The sequence below is a fragment of the Akebia trifoliata genome, chromosome 12 (genome assembly GCF_017979445.1).
Source record: "Akebia trifoliata isolate Shusen 1 chromosome 12, ASM1797944v1, whole genome shotgun sequence".
Classification (NCBI taxonomy): domain Eukaryota; kingdom Viridiplantae; phylum Streptophyta; class Magnoliopsida; order Ranunculales; family Lardizabalaceae; genus Akebia; species Akebia trifoliata.
Window position 1 is genome coordinate 29,135,687 of NC_141386.1, and position 20,428 is coordinate 29,156,114.

The following is a 20,428-nucleotide window of genomic DNA, read 5'->3' on the forward strand; positions in this document are numbered from 1 at the left end:
TAAACCCTAAAGAGAGATCTTCGCTTTACGATGACGTTGAAGAAGAAGGTGAGGCAAGAGTTTCATTGAGTGTTGGCAACTTTTACCTCTTATGATGAAAGTTGAAAAACGTCTTTTTTTAGCAAGTTTGGGAGTTAGGCGAGTTGGTAACTTGCATAGGTTGACGGTTCCAAATGGACAAAACTCAAAAACCTTTGCTAGGGTTCCAAATGGACAAAACTCTAAAACCTTTGCTTGTTGTAAACTCACACAACTAATAGTTATCAAACACACCCCTAATCAACTGTTGAAAGTTGAAGGTTGAAGGATGGTGGATACTCATTCCTAAATGAATGATCAACCAATTAAAGCTTGAAGGGGAATCCTTATTTCATCCTATTTGACTAGAAAGGCAATTCCTCTAAAGTTGGACACCCCTTTCAAGGAGGCGATCAATTCCTCTAAGGGTATGTTTGATTGCATGAAAAGTGACTTTCCATGGAATTTAAAATCCATGAAAAAATAGTAGTGGAAAATAGATAGCGTTGGAAAATCAAATTACATTGTTTGATTTTACTTAGATAAAATCATGGAAAAAATATAAGAAAAAAGAAGATAAGAAGATAAGAAGGAAGAGGGAGGGGGAGGATGTGGCGGTGATGGCGACGACAGCAACATAGACGATGGTGGTGGCGACGGCAGGGATGGTGGCAGTGGAGGTAAGTGTGGAAGAAGAAGGGAGAACGTGATGGTGATGGTGGTAGCGGCAAAGGTAAGTGAGAAAAAATATGATGAGGGAGATGGGGGAAAAACGTGGTGGTGATGGTAGCGAATGTGAGGGATGGTGAAGAAGGAGAATAAGAGAGAGAGAAGGTGACCAGAGATGGTGATGATAGAGACGGAGACGGCGACGGTGATGACGATGACGACGAGGTTAGTGTAATGGTGATGGTGGTGGTAGGAAAGAAGAAGATATGGGTGGGGATGAAAAATATAGGTGGATTTCACTTTCCCACCCATATGGGTAGGAAAGTGAAATCCATGTTTTGGTGGACTTTTTGATTGGAGTGGAAAATGAATTTCAATTTCCATGTGCAATCAAACACTTGAAAAATGTTATTTTCCATGAAAATTGATTTTCCACCATATTTTTCATGTGTAATCAAACATACCCTAAGATGAATTTGTTAAAATTTGATGGAAAATCCTTGGGGGACTTTGTTTTTCACTGTGATTCTCACTGCATTGATGTGACAGTCATAAATGTCTTTCATCAAGATACGAGTAAAAAAGCATCTATGGTTATGTGACTATCTCCACATCAAAAATGTGAGAATCACAGTAAATCCATGTGTCAACCCAGCATTACTCAAATTTGATCTATCCATTAAAAGTTGAAAGATATTAACTCCTTCCTTCTAGGAGTGTCAATGGATAGTCAAAAATTCAAATCCATAATCAAAAATTAGATCTGGGACATCGAATTTGATAATTTTAATGGGTAAATTAATATTTCATGAGTTGAATATGACGATATTTGGATTCCAACTTACTAGTCATTTTAATTTTCAAAACATGGAAATCCAGATTGTATGTTTTCTTTTTTCAAATTGACGATCTCATTTGTTTTAGTAGTGAGATCGTCACTTTTACAATTGATTATCACTTTGGAAAAAAAAATTTCTACAATCACGCAATTTCAATTTTAGGAATTGAAATTGAAGAATAGAATGGAAATTTCGTCAAAAGTTGATTACGTTTTTAAACTTTTCTTATTTTTAATATTTGAATAATTTTTTTATATATATTTAGATATTGATACATCAGTAGAGATCATACAACCACACACACGCATTTATATATACAATAGAATTCACCCATGTCGCATCCTCTCTCGAGTTAATGGGGTAAAAATAGGACTGGCAATGATCCGAAATATACCCGATGTCTTATTCGGTTCGAAAAAAATATGAAAAATCAGATTTTTCAAATCGGATTCGAATCTACCCAATCTAATCTGATCCAAATATATTTCAATAATTTTTTATTATTATTCTTAATTTCATATAAATAAATATATAGATAAAATGTTTTAGTTTTTGATTTTCTTCTATATTTGTAATAGGAAAGTAGATTTTTTAAAAAATTTAACATTGATAATTTGAAAATAAGGCATGTGTTCAAATCAAATCGGATCAGTTTCCGATTAAGGATGAAATGAAACGGATCGGATTCGGTTTACATATTCATTAATCTGTTCGGATCGAATCGGGTATATCGTTTTTTTTTTTTTTAATTAGATCAAATTGAAGTAGCACTAATACGGTACCAAATCAATCCATTGCCAGTCCTAGATAAAAGTGAAAAAAAAAGTCCTAGATAAAAGTGAAAAAAAAAATTGGAGTAGGTGGTGACAATTTTAACACGGCTCATGTACACAATACAAAATTAGTGAATTTAAGATATTATTGGAAAAAATTTAGGTTAAAAAGGGTAAAAAATGAAAAATGAGAAAATGAGAAAAAATGATCAAAAAAAAGAAGAAAAGAAATATGGTATAATTATAGGAATGAAATATAAAAGAAATAAGTGGATCTCATAAAATAATAGTTTTACGATAGGTTTAAGGCATAAAAGTGAAAAAAATACAATTGTTGAAAAGGTAAAAGAGAAAATATAATAAATTTATAAGAGTAAAAATAATAAAATAGTATTAATGTGAATCTGGGAGAATAGAAAAATCAAACATCTACAACGTAGAAGAATGCATCAAACGAAAGAAAGAAAGAAAGAAAGAAACACCAAAAGTACAAATTGGTGCAGTAATCGAGCGTGATATATAAACTATCCTTCAATAACAACCTTGAAATCTGACTGTTATTGCTGTTGTTCAGCTTCAGCAGGATCTTTGATACCCCTAGCCTTCGTTACAAGCCTTATGCGTATGTCTTCAAGTTGATCCCCACCATGCGGGGTCTTCCACGTCACGTGCTTGTACATCCACACTGACGCCGTTAACGCCGCTACACCAAACCCTCCTGCCGTTACGAACCCCAACAAAATCAGAAATACCGTTATTGCAGACGGTAAAACTATCACAGTTCCGGCGAGTATAAGATCAGAGAGAATCAGGAATGACCCACTAACGGTGACGGCCGTTCCTACCTTCACCACCTCACGAGAGATTCGAGGGTTCTGTTGGGGAGCATCTGAAGCCATTGATACTTTGATCTTAGATGGAAATCCAACGGTTTGTGATGTCGATGGGGTTTGGGGATGTGTTGGGAAGGAGGGGAGATATAGGTATATACGTGTAGGGGATTCTTCTGACATACTGACACGTATATGGGGCACGTGTGGGAGGCGGTTCTCATGCAGTATCTGTGTTCTACCCCAGGTGGAACGTTATTATTCTTCTTGGCAGATTATCAACGGCTGAGATGATTGTTTTGCTGGAAACAATTTGTAGGTTTGATGCATGCCTCTTAACGCTCAAACGAAGTTTAAGATTAGTATTTATAGTAAGTCTAGCCTTAATAACTTAGTAAGATTTCAAATCTTACTAAGGATCATTGAGCTCAGCTTGTGCCCAAAAATAAGATCCGATGCCACACAGGTATCATGGTGGAAAACAATTCTATTAACTTTAAAAAAAAATTAATTCACCATTATATTTTAATTTTAAATTCTAGAGTTTCGTAATTGTCCATTTTCAAAATCTTGAATCAAATCCAAAGAATAATTTATTTGGATTTTTTTTTGGGGGGGATCTAAGATTTTTTTATGAAATATAGAAGATTGTGGTGTTGGACTACAAACTTGTTATCGCTCAACGACCCTCGAAGGCAAGTTTAAATTGTTTTTAATTTAGATTGGTGTATTTCTTTATTTGTCACTCTCAAATCTCAATTACTGAGCTCCAATGCATTGTTGAAGAATTTCATTAAAGTTCAAAAATAGGTATATAATTTGGTTCCTAGATCGAGCAATCTCTAATGCAAATGCCAATAAGTCCTTTAAAAGCCAAATTATATGTGAAATGAGGATTATGTCTTTGATGATTAGTCTCTCAATAAATCATACATCAAAATTGCCAACAAGAGATGAACTTCTTTGTTTTTTTTCCTGTAAATCCTTCATCATATATCTATTGCCGTCAAGCACCAAAATCCGTTATGGTTGATCATTAGCTAGTTTTTCCCTTAAAAAATTAAATAAAAATGCACATTTCCTTTTAAATATATTGGTTATCTCTACAAAGTTTTAGATGATATGTGTTCTAAGAATATTTATAAGAGTGAATTATCATTTCATGAGCTGAAAATAAGTTATTTACGATTCCGGCCCACCGTTCATTTTAATTACTAAAACATAAATGATCATGTTTTCGTTAAAAAAAATCAAAACAGTAACAAATTCGGCGGTTTTAAAGTGTCTATTTCCAATTAGTGACTTTAAACCTGCGAAGTTGTCACTTTAAAAACTTTTGAATTCATAATCATTCACACTTTGGTAATTAAAATGAACAGTGAGCCGAAATCATAAATTCGTCAAAAGTTGATCACTTTTTTGTAAATATCCCTATTTATAACAGAAATTATCATTGATTAAAATCGTATGGAAATTGAAATGATGCTCTTCAAGTTTTAATGTTGAGTGTTTCTTTTTTTTTTTTTTTTTTTTTCTTATCTTTTGTGATCAATTTAAGTTCTTCAAATCTCCAAAACAAGGAGCTTCAATTTGGGTCCTTAAAATAAATAAAATTTCCTATCTCAGGTTTATTTCTGTGTTTTGTTTCTTGAAGTCATTCGAAACTATGTAATTGGGAAGACTATTTGTGTCATAGATCCTATTTTCTTATAAAATAGGGACAGTTTTTTGGGATGAATTACCATTTCGTGAACTAAATTCGACGAATTTTAAGATTTTTGCTCACTATTCATTTTAATTACCAAAACGTGAAAGAAAAGGAATTCGGAAGTTTTAAAGTAACAATTTCGCAGGTTTAAACATGCAAAATTGTCGCTTCAAAACTTTAAAACCTCATAATTCGATACCATTCACGTTTTGGTAATAAAAATGAACAATGTGCCGAAATCATAAATTCGTCAAAAATTGATCACGCTTTCATAAATCTCTCTCTTCTTTTTTTCTTTTCTTTTTTTTTTTGACTTTAGACTTTTTGTTGGTGGAATATCCACAAAATGTAATTTTAAAGAGTTAAAAAAAGTTCAAACTAAAACTAAATATAAAATTTTGATGATTCAATCATTTTTTTAGAATCCAACATAGCACAATAGCACTTTGGGCTTGATTCCCCAGAGCATCTCAATCGATTTACCTGACGTGATAGGCTTGGGAACTATAGATGTGACAATAACACTTTGGGCTTGATTCCCCATAACATCTTAATTGACTTACCTGATATGACAGGCTCGAGAACCATAGATGTGCTCTCTTCGAGATATAGAACTACGTTTGTCCATAAAAAGGTACACTTTTGTATCTCGTAAAAAGCACATCTACGATTTTTGAGTCTGTCACGTCAGATAAGTCAATTGAGTATGTCACGTGCTTAAATCATATTATCACGACTCTTTCTTAAGTTGTCACACCACAAACTTCTAGGTCATACGTCCTTTAGCACCCAAATTTAACTTATTATAACCCATTTAAAAATAATCAAATGATTTATAGAATAAATGACGGTTGGGATGCCAAAAGAAACTGTCCTTTTTTTTTTTTTTTTTTGGTTAGATTTAGGATTTTATATGAGCTGAAACCTAATTGCAATCAACTGGTGAAGTTGTTTATAAACGTGTTATGATGCTTTTTAGTATCTGTTTGAATACACACAAAAAGAGTATTTTTTTTTTTACTTTTGAAAGTTATAAAATCTGTTTGGATTCATTTTAGAAAATTAATTTTAAAAAGTAAAAATTCATATTTTTTTTAAAGTAAAAAAAAAATACTTTCTACTTTCTAAAAATTTGTATTCTTCCAAAAAAAAATTCTTCCTAACTACTTTCTATCCAAACAAGCTCTTGGGATACACACAAAAAATAATTTTTTAACATTTTGAAAGTTAAAAAGTTATAAATATTTTTTTAACCCACTACAACATTTTTTATGTACAACGGCAAATTTTTCCGTTGCTACAGGGTACTTTTTCCGTCGATAAAAGCTATTGCGGTGAATGAGCAGCGAATCTAAGATATATCCGACATTATTGCCTCGGTCACTAAATATAGGAGCGGATAACTTGATTCGCTGTTACAAGTAATACATTTAACGACATATATTTATATTCGTTACAATAGCTCAATTTTTTAACAAACAAAATATAATACATATAGCGACAGATATTAAGATCCACTGCACTAGGTCAAATTTTTACCAACAAAATGTAATACATATAGCGGCGGATATTAAGATCCGCTCAATAGGTCAAATTTTTACCAACAAAATGTAATACATATAGCGGCGAATATTAAGATCTGTTGCAATAGGTCAAATTTTTAAGAAACAAAATGTAGTACACATAGCGACGGATATTAATATCCGCTGCAATAGGTCAATTTTTAACAAATAGAATATAATACATATAGCGGCGGATATTAATATCCGTTGCAATAGGTAAATTTTTTTTTTAAATAAAATATAAGACATCTAGCAACGGATATTAATATCTGCTGCAATAGGTCTTTTTTAAAAATGGGAAATAGGGGTATCCACACCCCCGTTTGACCTCCCACATTCTTATACATTTTTGTAATAACAGAGAAAGTGAATAAAAAATCATCAGTTTCAATAGGTTAAAAAAAACACCAAAGAAGAGCACTATTAGGAAATAAAATTATTTGTTTAATGCCATCAACCCAAAAGAAATTAATGACTGGATCAACAACAATTTTGAATTCTTTCATTATCTACAGTTATAAAGTACAAATATGTATTTTGCAGTATGAGAGTATAATTTAAATCCTAAGCAAACACAAATTTGCTGCTCAAGAAAGATGGACCAAATCATTTAATTCAAAATCATTTATGGAAAAGATTATAACATTTTTTCTTCTCCTGTTTTCATTTACTCTCCAAAAGTTGATGTATCGTGTGTATCTCAGGATAAGGTTGGTGACTGCATGAAATCTGACATGCTTCATCTCTGAAAAGATATCACTTCAATTCATTGAGACACGACATCAACTACTTTCTATCGAAACAGGCTCTTGGGATACACACAAAAAATAACTTTTTAACCTTTTGAAAGTTAAAAAGTTATAAATAATTTTTTAACATCTTTTAAAAGTTTAATCTGTTATGGGTTTATTTTAAAAAATTACTTTTTAAAAAAATCGTTAATTTTTTAAAAAACAAATAAAAAACTTTCAAAAAATTAAATTACTTTCTTAGCTGCTTTCTATACAAACGGAAAAAACTACTTTCTTAGCTACTTTCTATACAAACGGAAAATAACTTGTTTGGCTACTTTCTATACAAATGGATAATAATTTGTATCCAAACAAGTTCTTAATGTTGAGATAATAACTTGAGGCAAACTTTTGTAATGTTCGAATAATGTACTTATAAAAAAATTTGGTCGAATGACATTTTTTAATCTTTATTTAGGGGATAAATAATTTAAGAAATTGGGGTGTAACAAGTAAAAGTTGGGGTGCCCATACCAACTCTCAAATTCAAAGGAATTTAACTCACACATACACATGCATCACACGTGCGCAACCAGTCGAAACGGACCCACCGACATCCTTTTTCAACCTTACAACTTGTTTGTTGTACATGCAGTGGAAGTTTAAAAAGACGATTCTAATGTCCAACGAACGGCTGAGATGGAACAGAATTCCCTAGAGATTCCAACAAAATGTGATCGAGAGAGAGAGAGAGACGGAGAAAAATTCTAACATAGCTCATCATATCATAAACACTAGAAAGACAAATAAACATCAACACCACACAGATGAAAACATATCATACAAACCTCAAACAAAACAACCAAGAAAAAAGAAACAAAACAAACACATTGCTACAGATTTTTTAATAACCGTCGATCTCCTCGCTCCCCACTCCCCCATCAAGGATGATAACCAAACTACCCATCAAAAACGATACGGAAGGTGGTACAACAAAGTCGTTGTGCAGTTTAAGAAGCCCTCGCACCAGTAGACTGAATCTGCTGTTCACCACGCTCTTTGATACCTCTAGCTTTCGCTTGAAGCCTCATGCGTACGTCATCAAGTTGGTCCCCACCAGGTGGTGTCTTCCCCGTCACGTGCTTATACATCCATGCCAACGCCGTTAACGCCGCTACACCAAACCCTCCTGACGTTATAAACCCTGATATTATCAGAAACACCGTTATAGCTGCCGGCACCAGTACCGGACTGAATATAACCAGCACAGGAGTGGTTACCACGAGTCCTATCACAGTTCCGGCGAGTATCAGACCAGAGAGAATCAGAGATGACCCACTAACGGTAACGGCAGTTCCAACCTTCACTACCTCGTGAGAGAGTACTGGAGGGTGATGTTGGGGAGCATCGGAAGCCATTGATAGTGTGAGCTGAGATGAGAATCTGACGGTTTAAGATGTGAGTTAGGGTTTGGGAAAGAGAGGTGAGGGTGGTGGGCTATATGTAGATGAGTGTCGAGGGACTGAGATAGTGACACGTAAAGGGGGCACGTGTGAGAGGTGGGTCGCATGCAGCTATGCATCACACCAGGTGGTCACGTTCCTTTTCTTCTTTGTCACTATGTACTTTTCTAATATCAAATGATTTTTGAGAAAAGCATCAACGGCTGAGATGAGAGACTCAAGATTAAACTTCCTAGGTATTAGTATTTCTTAGAGATGCTCATAATTTTTTCAAAGAGCTTTTCTAAGTCTCAACCCACCGTAGAGACTCTCCATCAAACGGACAGTTATGATAAAAGGAAAAATACAAATTTTCTACTGATCTTCTAGGGATTAGTACCATTTTACTAGGGGTACATATTTCTTTGAAAATCCCTATCATCTGAATCTTAGAATTGATGGACCTAGTATTTACCCCTTTCCAAAGTCCTTAAAAGAGTGGGTTTAATTGAATAAGGAAAATGCTGAAATGACATAAATCATTTACTGCGACTCTCACAAGTCCGACGTGGGATGTGCATATAATCGTAGATGTATTTTCTCATGATATAAGTAAAAATCATCTACAGTTATGTATGCATGTCCAGGTCAGAATTGTGAGAATCACAATAAATGCTTTGTGTCACCCCAACACGACTCATTTGAACAAATCAGTGATGCTGACATTAACTTTAAATAACTATATACACACCTATTAAATGTGTTTAACTTAAATTACTTATTTCACCGACTTAAAGGTATAAAATTATTATTCTTCTTATTCTCTCTCATACATTTATTATTATTATTCTTCCGTGCATCTAAAAAAGTTTCAATAAAGATTTTAAGTTTCAATCTTATTTGTTTTTCTTATCTTAATACTTTCAATCGAGTTAAAAATTTTCACATAAGAAAGATTTGTTTGGTAGGTACCTACCGAATCTATTTTGTAAGATTCAGTAGGTACTTATCAAATTGATTTTATAATGTTCGATGAAAAGTTTTGTTCAATAGGTTCCTATCAAATATGGTTGGTGATATTCAATAGGTATTTGCCGAATGTGCGAAAATAAGTTTGGTCTTAACCTACCAATAAAATTATCAAAAAAATTTGATGACTTTTATTCAAAATCATTGTTTTGAAATTATAATAGTGTTTTTTCCCCCTATATTTCCTTAGTGATTAATTGTAAAAAAAAAAAAGTAAAAGAAACTTCAAAGAAATAAGATAACTTGAAAAGGAAAAAAAAACTAAAACTCCATTTATTCAACATCTCACAAAACTCAGAAGGAGATGAAGAAGAAGAAGAAGGAAGGAAGAAGAGGAGGAAGGAAAGGAAAGGAAGAAGAAATGGGTTTTTGATTTTTTATTTGATAAGTGGAGTGTGCAATAAGCTAAAATGAAAGGGTAAAATGATAATTGTTCTTTTATTCAAAAATCACTTAAATGAGTGCAATGAGCTATTTCAGTATGTGCAAATTGACTCACCCTTCTTAAAATTCTCTAAAAGTAAATTAATTGAAGAATTCATGAACTAGATGCCACTTTTTATCCTACACCCTCAAATTTTTATTTTTCTTGAAATAATCAAATATCAAGAAAAAGATAGGGAGTTTAGGAAAGTTGGGGATGATAGGTTTTGATAATAAATTACTTAAAACATAATATGGGTATGTCTCAAAAAATTTCAATTTTTTATACCAAATTTCTTGGAATTTAGCTAATTCAATTGCTATCGAGTTACCAAACTTGAACATTTTTACTAGAGTCTTGGTAATTTGACTAACTTTTTTACGTTCTTTGTAAGCTCCCTGTAAAAAACCATAAAGAATTATCCTTGTGTATCCCGAAGTAAATGATCTATGATTATGTGAAGGGAGCGTACAAAAAAGTGAGTCAGAACATCACAACTCTTTTTAGTATTTTCTTAGGTTTAAAACTCAATATTTCATCTCATACAAAATATATTGTTTACTACTTTAACTTAATTAATAATTATATACATATATATTTGAAAATTGACGTATTCGATCAACCCTTTAAGAGCACCCAAATAATCCTCAGGTTGGCACGTGCACTCCCTTCCCCCAACACACACCAGTTAATTTATGGGATAAATCCTTAAGGAGTGATTTGAACTCATGACCCCGCTTCTTGAGACGTGGTTTTGGTCATCTCATCATGGTGTTATTTATTACTATATATTTATTTTAAATAATTATAAAATTTTATAAAATAGTATGAATAAAAAGTACTGTTTTAACACACTATCAACTTTTTATTTAAATAATAAGTATTTAAATTATTGAAAGGTTACTTATCTTATTATAGACACCCTAATTTGAACGGGACTCACTCGAAAAAGGTTAAAAAGACGTATTTTTGTCAAAATGGACCTAAGAGCCTAAAACCCTCAAAATAATTGTTTATTTCCAAATAAATGGCTTAGGACTCATTTTTGCTTGGCCCATGGACTAGGAATCTACCCCTCCCTTAAACTATAATCACCTCATCTCTCAACCCAACCCAATCATATACATATCCTAACCTAATTGAACTCAACCCAATCCCTAAGCCCATTAAACCTAAAACCCAACTCAAAACCATTATCTTAAACCCCAGTCTCAACCTAAGTTTAATAATCACAACTAATCACCATAAGAGATCAATGATCACTAAAATAAAACACATGTCACCACCACAACACACCTCCCTAATTCATCTACCAAACCCATCACATTTCTTTAAAAATTCAATCTACCCACATCTCAACCTACACCTATGTCATAACCTAACCCCGTTATTCTCTTCAAATCCCTCATCACAAGTCACCCCCACACTTTCTCCCAATCAACTCACTTAACGCATACCCCCCACACGTATTTGACACATACACCATCTCCTCCACCCTCCCAAAAATATTAACAACCACACCCTTACACCACTATTCTTCTAACAAAAATATATTCTTCTTAACCTCACCTAACACTCAACACAAATGGGTTGAGAAATTCAACCCATTTGGATCAAAAGAACCCCACTTACATTTCCTTCCGCAAATATCATTCTCCTAACCCTAAATTTCACACACTTTATTTATAAATCTCATATCATTCTATACTTTTCACCATTTCATCCCATTCTACCCCAAAAAAGTCCCATTTATGGTCCTATAACCCCCTCCTTTTTCAACACAATCTCCTTCAAGACCTAAACCTTCTTATTAAGCTTCAACTCTCCCAATTCTAAAATCCTCTCAACTCTCTCATCACCCAACTCTCATCTATCTCAATATAAAAAATAAACCCCTCAACTCACTACTTCAATCCTCAAGCTCTATAATATAAACTACTAAAGGCAAGACAAGAAATACCTCAAGAATACAAAAAAAAAAATCAAAGAAAGTCAAGTCAAGAGCAAGTTAAGGTAAGGACTAAAAGAGAAAGAAAAATAACATCCCCCCTCTCTTTTCGTCATATTTCCCCCTTTTATTTCTTTCATCTCTTTCTTATATTTTTATTTTTATCTTTTTACTAGAACAATCCTAAGATGTAATGGTTACCCTCCTTTAACTTCGATAGATTAGGCTCCAACTAGATAGAAAGGGTAAGGATTGAAAATTCTTTTAAAAAATCCCTATACTTGTGAACACTCCACGAAAATATGAACATATGAAAATGAACCCTCAACCAAAGTGTCTATATTTTCAAAATAGTAAACACACACTAATTCTCGACACAAGTAGCAATCACAATTTTGAAGCATAAAAGCTGATAGCATTACCAAAAAGACCCTGCACACCCATTGAATTTCAAAACTCGAGACTTGAATTTGTTTTGGAATTTAGAGGTGCAGTTGGAGAGAGAGATAGAGATGGTGAGGATGAAGGATTTGAGGGAAGCACTGAGCTTCGTTTTCTCCATACAGTTCTGGAGAATGTCAGTCTTGTGGACACTCTCTCTGCTCTTCTCTTACTTTCAGTTGTGTTTCTCTCGACTTCTCTTCCGTAAAGTCAATTCATACCCTCGTCTCTCCCCAACATTCACTTCCAAACGACCTGTCTGTGTCATCACTGGTGTAAGAAAAACCCTAGTTCTCTTACTCTTTTTTTTTTATTATTTATAGTATTATTTAATTTTTGCAAAAATAAAATAAAATGATCCTTAAATCTGAATTTATGGTTACTTATGGGGGGAATTTTCAGGCCACATCTGGTTTGGGTGCAGCAGCTGCTTATGCTCTTTCAACTGAGGGCTTCTACGTTGTTCTAGGTGAATTTTCTTCTCTTCTCGTCCAATATCTTTGTTACAATCCCTATTTATAAATTAAAACCAAAGTAAATTATCCTATCTAATGGGATTGAGTTGTATTTGGTTTGGATTCTTAAAGATTTGATTGAGGAGGAAGTAGGCAGCAATAAATAAGGGTTTAAGTATTTAGATTAGAGGAAAAGAAAAGAAGTATTTGGGAGAAATCGTTTAAGAGCTCGATATGGTCATATTGATAAATGTATCAGTATTTTTTTTTCTATTTTGTTTGTTTGAAGTTTCAGCTTTGTAAACAAAACTGCCTTCTACCATTGTTTAGATTCCATTTTAATGAAATGGGTGTTGTATTATGGTTTTAAAACTTGTTTTGATGTCTCGGATGAGTTTTCCTATACTTTTGAGTCGTCTCGTTCAACAATGAGAAAAATGAACCATGGTTTTAAATCTCGTCCGATATGTTTGACTTGTCTATCAGTCTTGTTGGTGGGCGACACTGAGACATATCGGACAAGTCAGTCTCAGTCTCGGACGAGATTTAAATCCATGTGTGGTATATTTTGGTAATCTATAAGCACCCATTTTTTATACTATGGTTTTTGTGTTGAAGTTTGACCACAAAAACCATTTTAGGGTTGGCTAAATGAATCTTATTCCTCCATTCCACTTTGTCTAAAGCCAAGTCATTTGTTCATTATCTCCATCCACGTTCATTTGGGTCTTTGTCTTTGCTCTTTTAGGACCTTCAAGTTGAATATTTCTTCTAATTGGGATTGTTATCGGTCTTTGTTGAAGATGCTCAAACCATCTCATCCAACTTTTTATTTGTTTACCGCGTTTTGGGGCTATTTTACAATGTCCTAAATGTGTTAATTTCTAATTTGTCTTTCATAGTCTTTTCCCCTTATTCATTCGTTAATTGTAATGAACATGTATGGATACAGATTTTCTATGTGTAAAGCAGTTTATGTTATTAGAATATAATAGGTTCGGGGGGCATTTGAACGGTAAAGATACTGGTGATGGAGGGTTTCATGGTTAGTGGGTAAATTGGGATTGAAACTTAAACTTCAATAAACCCTTATCTTGTTCAAAATAATTCAAAGACTGAAAAAAACTAAAAATAGAAAAATTAAAGCTGTTCTATCCTTCAATCTTTTCTGTGTAGAAGAAACTAAAGACTTGTTTAGGACCAAAATGCCACGACTTAGCTTTTCTACAAATTTGATTATATCTGTAACTCACTTGTCTCTAGACTAGCTGATTGTAGATTGATAAGTCCAATTTATATGATGGTCTCAACTCTCAACCCTGATTATCTGTCCTCATGTGCATTGATGAAAAAAAAAAAATAGTTTGATCTATTTTAGAGCATCGATGATATTCTGCTTGTACCAGAGCTACATGACTGGTTTATCTCATCTTTGCAGCTGGACGGTCTACTCATCTGCTATCTAAGGTACATGGAAAATCTCTTATTAGAGAAAAATTCTATTGCCACGCCAACTTTTACTTACAACACCAATCCTTTTGAAATTAAGGAGTTGTTTACGTATGGATTGATACAATAAGTAAAAGTTGGTGTGCTAATAGCAGCTTTATTTTATTGTCTTATGTAGCGTCCTTTTTTTAATTCTCTCTTTGTTGTAAAATAGATGATCGAAGAGATCAAGCAACGCCATCCTGCTGCCCATCTTAAAGCTATTCAGGTTGATTTGTCATCCTTTCAATCAATCCTGAGGTTCAAAAATTCTCTTCAGCAGTGGCTTTTGGATTTAGATATGCATCACTCGATCCAACTCTTGATAAACAATGCTGGAATATTGGCAACATCTTATAGATTCTCAACCGAGGGCTATGACCAGTAATTATCTCTATTTCTAAAAGAAGAGTATTTTTGCATGTGTTTAACGTTAAGATTTTGTTTTGATACATGTGTTATGATGGATTGAATTTATGTCCTATTTCTTGACTTAGCATTCTTCAAATAGGATTCATGTTGAAAGATGAATTAGATTTCATGTGGGGGCGGTGTGGGGGTCAACTAGAGGGGCTCCTCTGAACAAAGAAGGTGATATGTAGGTTGTTATCAGACACAACATACTTGATTAACCAACTTGCACGTCATGCCCTTGCAATTACATGATGTATGGTATATTATTTAAACCACTATTTTGTTAGTGTGTGTGTGTCAACTAGAGGGGCATCTCTGAAACAAAGAAGGTGACATGTTTGTTATCAAACACAACATGCTTGATGAACCAACTTGCATGTCATGCCCTTGTGGTTACACAATGTATAATATATTATTTTAAACCACCATTTCGTTAGATGCAGAGGACAAAAATTTTATGTTATGACACAATAATAATAAATGGGTGTACATAGCATGTTCTTATTATTTGTCAGTTTTTCAGTGGTAACGTAAGTGACACTACAAAACATGGATTTATATCAAGGAAAAAAGACATGGTTTTGGAGAAAGACTTGGCCGATACCAAAACTTATACTGCTTGGTGGTAAAGTGTGGCTTCTACTATAAATTTAGGTGTAACACATCAAGTGGTGTTTCTATACTAGGATCTAAAAATTTTCAAATTTCTTTTGTTTACTTGAGGCCTGTAGATTTGTTTCTACATATGACATAAACAAGCATCTCATTCTTTGGCTAGTGCTTTGTAAAAGTAGGAGTGGCAATCTTTTTGTAAAAATGTGTTAATAAATCGAACTTTGCATCCCAGGATGATGGGGACAAATTACATTGGTGCATTTGTTCTGAGCAATCTTCTCTTACCACTACTCAAAAGCAGCTCTGTTCCTTCACGCATGGTTAATGTCACTTCCTTTACTCATCGATGTGGTATATCTCTAATCCTTCTATATGCAATGTTTTCATAGAACATAGGGGATGCTTGGTCTGTCGAGTAATGCTACATGAACATTTCTTTTCCAATTTGTCCTATGTGGGTTAAAAGTTTTGGATTGGGCTGATTTTTTTATTTTTATATCTGTGAGGATGATCTCTATGGTGAGGGGATCATCCTCACAAAAATCATCCCAATCTGAAACTTCTAACCCCATCAAAAGTGGTTTACAAATTGACGGTAAAAAATCGACCGTACACAATTCTAATTCACTTTTGAGGGGGTTAGAAGTTTCAGATCGGGCTTTAGTGAGGATGATCTTCTCGTCATAGAGATCATCCTCAGTAAAAATCAGCCCAATCCGAAACTTTTAAGCCATATAAAACAAAGGAGTTGGCTCCGTGCTGACTCCCTAACGCTGGCTACTGAACGTGACCCTATATATATGTATGGGTCCAGTTCGGCAGTCAACGTTAGGGAGCCTATGCTTTGTCCTATATGGGATAGAAGTTTTGGAATGGGCTGATTTTTTGTGAGGATGATCTCCATGGTGAAGAGATCATCCTCACAATAAATCAAATCCATTCTGAAACTTCTAACCCATATAGGATGAAACATGTTGGACATTTAGTTGGCTCTTGATCCTGCCCTATATATATACTATAGTTCGCCCGTGCCTATGGCATAGGCATCCTCTTTGTGATTAAGGGGGTAAAAGCGGAAAAAAGTAAAGTTAAAGGGTATTATTAAAAAATATTGAGGTTAAGGGGAAAAGATGAAAAACCATGAAGTGGGTTAAAGCAGTAAAGGAGAAGATATAGTGAATTTAGAAGGGATGAAGAGGAAAGGCAATAAAGTGGGCCCCACAAATTGTAGTCGGATGAGATGTTTATCCTAGCTGGATGGAAGTTTGTCCCCCACAAAAGTGGACCCTACAGTTCTGTTTTATTATAAATATGTATATTCCGTACACAATTATTCAGGACTTTGAGGAGATAATCCTCACCCAAAGTCCTCGCTTCGTTTTTATGTTTACCACAGACCTGTGTATATCTTCTTTTTTTATATTATAGGATATATAATACTCAGCTATGTGAACAAGAATCAGAAGCAGTCGCAGTTTATTTGACAGTACTGACCTGAAAATTTGATATAAAAACTTTTATTGTGATATTTGTCTTCTGCAGTTTCCAATGTACAGGTTGACGAGGACACATTGGTTGGAAAGCATTTGCTGGTATCAAAACAATACCCATGTGCTGAAATATACGAATATACAAAATGTAAGCCCCATATGGAAAAGATTAGAGTTTAAAAATAAAATGCCCATTTATATCTTTCCTACAACATATTACGAATTCTAACTTGCAAGGATAATTCACTGTTTACAGTCTGCCTGGTGTTGTTCTCTTACGAGCTTCATCGACAACTCGGTTTGGACAATAGATTTCATCATGTTTCTGTCTTGTATGTATTACAAAATTTTTGTTTATGCATCTTTTAGGTAAATCTTCAATTGAGAGTATTTTAAAGTGTATGATTCTTGGATTTGTGACCTTGTGTTAAGTTTTTTGCAAACCACAGTAGTGATCTGATTCTTGGATCATGTCTGCTCTAGTTCTCTGATACTGTCTACATTGCGTGGAATTTTTCTTATTTGTCTTCTCTTTTGCCTTTTAAATCGGAAAGGGCAGCGGATCCAGGTGTAGTGGAAACTAACATCATGCGAGAAGTTCCTTCACCACTTTCTCTACTGGCTGTTACAGTTCTAAAATTTTTGGGTCTCCTACAGTCTCCCGAGTGTGGAGTTAACTCTATTATTGACGCAGCTCTTGCTCCTCCAGTAAGTTTGGCTTTGATTATTTCACCGAATCAAGATTTTACTAGAATTTGGTGTTTTGGACAAAATAATTCTGTCTTCATTTTCCAAGTGTATAGGTAGAAATATATGTTCTCTTTAAAGGAACTAAATTTATTTGTCGAGGATTAAGAGAGAGAGAAATGATGTAAATTTATATCGAGTTAGTCTATATTGACTGCTTATTCTCACTCTATATTTGTACTCGCACTTGTGGGGCCAATTTGGACAACATTTTGGGAGTATATATATACTAACCCTTAGATAAAAAGCTAGAACCCCTAAAGATATTTTCTCCTGTAGATGCTCTTCTACTATAAAAAGATATTTTTTCCTACTTGTATTTTTCTCGCATCAAATTATTTATATTGCTATAACATATTATTTTCATATCAAATTATTATTATTACAATAACATATAATTATTATTATTACAATTGCCAGGTTCAATGACCTTTGTATTGGTAGGAAAACAGTTACTTAACACACAAGATTTTTAAAGCAACATGTAACGAGGATATTTCATCACTTAAGAGAGCATTTTATGTGGAGTTACTTTTGTCCTGGTGAGGAGTATAGTGAGAAGTTTTGTGGCATTTATTTCAGGAAATATCAGGAAAGTATTTCTTTGGAGGAAGAGGCAGGACAATTGATCCATCTGCACATTCGTGTGACACCAAACTTGCGGAAAAACTATGGAGTAGTTCATGTAAAATCTTTCTAAAACTTCAACTAGCATACAAGGAGGCTTCCTGAAAACCAGGTACTTGTTTTTTATATTGTCATTCAAGAATCATATGAGGCAAAGGGATGCAATTATCCAGGCCAAATGGATGACTGCCTAGAGGAAATTTTCTCATGACCAGGAGGGAATTTTTAGTGGCCTAATTTACTTTGCATCAACTGTTTTTTGTTTAGTTTGGAATTCTGAAGTGGATTCATTTCCTTTTTAGTAGTTTTTATTTTGAGAACTTCTATTGCCACACCAACTTTTGCTGACACCACCCCAAGATGTGTGCTATTTCGTTGGTGATTTATATATGAATTGGGGTGGTGTTAGCAAAAGTTGGCAGGGCAATAGAATCTCTATTTATTTTGTATCCTGCTGCTGCTGCATCTTTTTCTTTTTATTTTTCTTCTTTGAATTACGGCTAATCCAGTAGGTGGCACCCAATGATTAATGGATTCCGATCAAAATCCTTTGTAGATTCTTAGATTGACAAACAGGGCACTTCAACAACATCCTTTAGGTTCTGTTTCCACTATTGGTGAATCCAAGACCAGGGGCAAGATTTATGCAATCGAGAAAATAATTGTTTATGTCCCGTACCATCACGCAAGGAATTGGAGTAACTGGTCCTGAGTGAGGTTCACATGTCTTAAATAGTGAATGCGAATTGATGACCTAAACCCCTTGAACAGAGGGGTTTTGACAAACTACAATATTCCTAACCATTTCGGGGGCTAAAGTCCACTATAACATCATTCCCCAGCACTCCCCTTGAAACACGTGGAGATCAAGATCTCACGAGGTTGAATAATTCTTGAAATCAGATATTAATGATAGAAATGCAGTTGCCGCTTGCCAATATTTTTTCTTTCCTTTACTCTACCTATGGAGGTGATTAAGGTTGTCCTCTTCGAAAGTTATCTGATTTTAGCTTTCATTTGTATTTCACAGGAATATTTGTATTCCTATTCTTACAATTAGTTAATATCAGCTTAGTCTGAGCATATGATGTCCCAGCATTAGCTGTTGATTGATGCAGGGGCAGCCTGACTCTATACAAAACAAATGCAGGCACATTGATGTTAGGAGTGGGAGCATAGCTGAAAAAGTATCTTCAGAGTCCTGCATTTTAGTATTAGCTTTGTTAATTTATTTTTATTTATTATTTTTGTTGTTTTGATAAGTAAATATAGAATTATTAGAGCCATAAGTACTTTAAAAGAAAGAAAAAAAAAATTGAAGTGTAGATCCCATCAAATCGGTTATATTTTTTTTTTCTCGTCTAGAAAACTTGTAATTTATTACATTATAAAGTCCGGCAGAATGTCTAAAATGTAGTCTTGTTGGTTCTGGATGTCCTGCACATAAATTAGTAAATAATTGTTATGGGCCTATAAAAAATCAAATAAGCATTTGAACTGTTTCAAACCCTTCTCCCATTAAAGTTGGCAATCGAGGACATTCATCTTTCTCGTTGTAGTGGAGTAGTTTCCTTATATGTTTGAAACTCTTGATTACCCTTTATATGGTGGTACAATCAGTAAGATGGTTTATGATTTGGGATACCCTTGAAGATTGTGTGCATTTTTATATGTAATTATCCTTTTATTATCATTCAATAACAGAAGATTTGGCTTTGAGAGAATGGAATGGAAGAACATGATTTGTTTAACCAACACCAAATCTTTTGAGATAAAAGTGGTGGTGGGTGTTTTTTGTTTTGTAATTAAGCTTTCGTGTAAAATTGACTTCAATGGTATACTTGGTGGCTCTGTGCAGGGTTCCACATACTGCCATGAAAGGTTGCCTATATGAAGATGTGGGAAAGAATTGTGATAAAATGACTCTCCCACATGGCATACTCAATCAATGTGCCAGCGGTTGTGTATCCCAAGGAGTACAGATCTACGGTTCTAGCACGTCGTTTCAAGGGAGTCCATTGAGTATGCCATGTGGGGGTCATTTAATCATTACTCTCTGGGAAATCATAATGATGTGATAAGGGGTGCAAATGAGTTAATTTCAGTTTAGTTCCATTTATACCTAGAAACCTTGATTCGGATTTTTATCGGTTCCTGGTTCTAGGTATGAGACCCTCG

The 20,428-nt window shown here is 34.0% G+C and overlaps 3 protein-coding genes across 5 annotated transcripts; 1 reads left to right on the forward strand and 2 right to left on the reverse strand.

Annotated features, from left to right (window-relative positions):
* Positions 1-2,856: 2,856 nt before the first annotated feature.
* Positions 2,857-3,198, reverse strand: LOC147389334 (oleosin L-like). Its single transcript, XM_086419763.1, has one exon. The coding sequence runs from the start codon at positions 3,196-3,198 to the stop codon at positions 2,857-2,859; it is 342 nt and encodes a 113-aa protein (XP_086275889.1).
* Positions 3,199-7,887: 4,689 nt separating this feature from the next.
* Positions 7,888-8,611, reverse strand: LOC147389335 (oleosin Cor a 13-like). Its single transcript, XM_086419357.1, has one exon. It carries the CDS (start codon positions 8,546-8,548, stop codon positions 8,141-8,143), a length of 408 nt encoding a protein of 135 aa, XP_086275483.1. The 5' UTR covers positions 8,549-8,611; the 3' UTR covers positions 7,888-8,140.
* Positions 8,612-12,334: 3,723 nt separating this feature from the next.
* Positions 12,335-19,907, forward strand: LOC147389336 (NAD(P)-binding Rossmann-fold superfamily protein). Of its 3 annotated transcripts, none has more exons than XM_086417530.1 (10): positions 12,335-12,689; positions 12,817-12,883; positions 14,308-14,336; positions 14,533-14,741; positions 15,619-15,737; positions 16,929-17,024; positions 17,133-17,208; positions 17,431-17,584; positions 18,206-18,362; positions 19,401-19,894. In XM_086417530.1, exons 1-9 carry the CDS (start codon positions 12,486-12,488, stop codon positions 18,353-18,355), a joined length of 1,104 nt encoding a protein of 367 aa, XP_086273656.1. In that variant the 5' UTR covers positions 12,335-12,485; the 3' UTR covers positions 18,356-18,362; positions 19,401-19,894. The 3 variants fall into 3 exon arrangements, with proteins under 3 accessions (XP_086273656.1, XP_086273655.1, XP_086273654.1); XM_086417529.1 differs by having other exon boundaries at positions 12,336-12,689; positions 19,369-19,893; XM_086417528.1 differs by having other exon boundaries at positions 12,336-12,689; positions 18,206-19,907.
* The last annotated feature ends 521 nt before the right edge of the window (positions 19,908-20,428 follow it).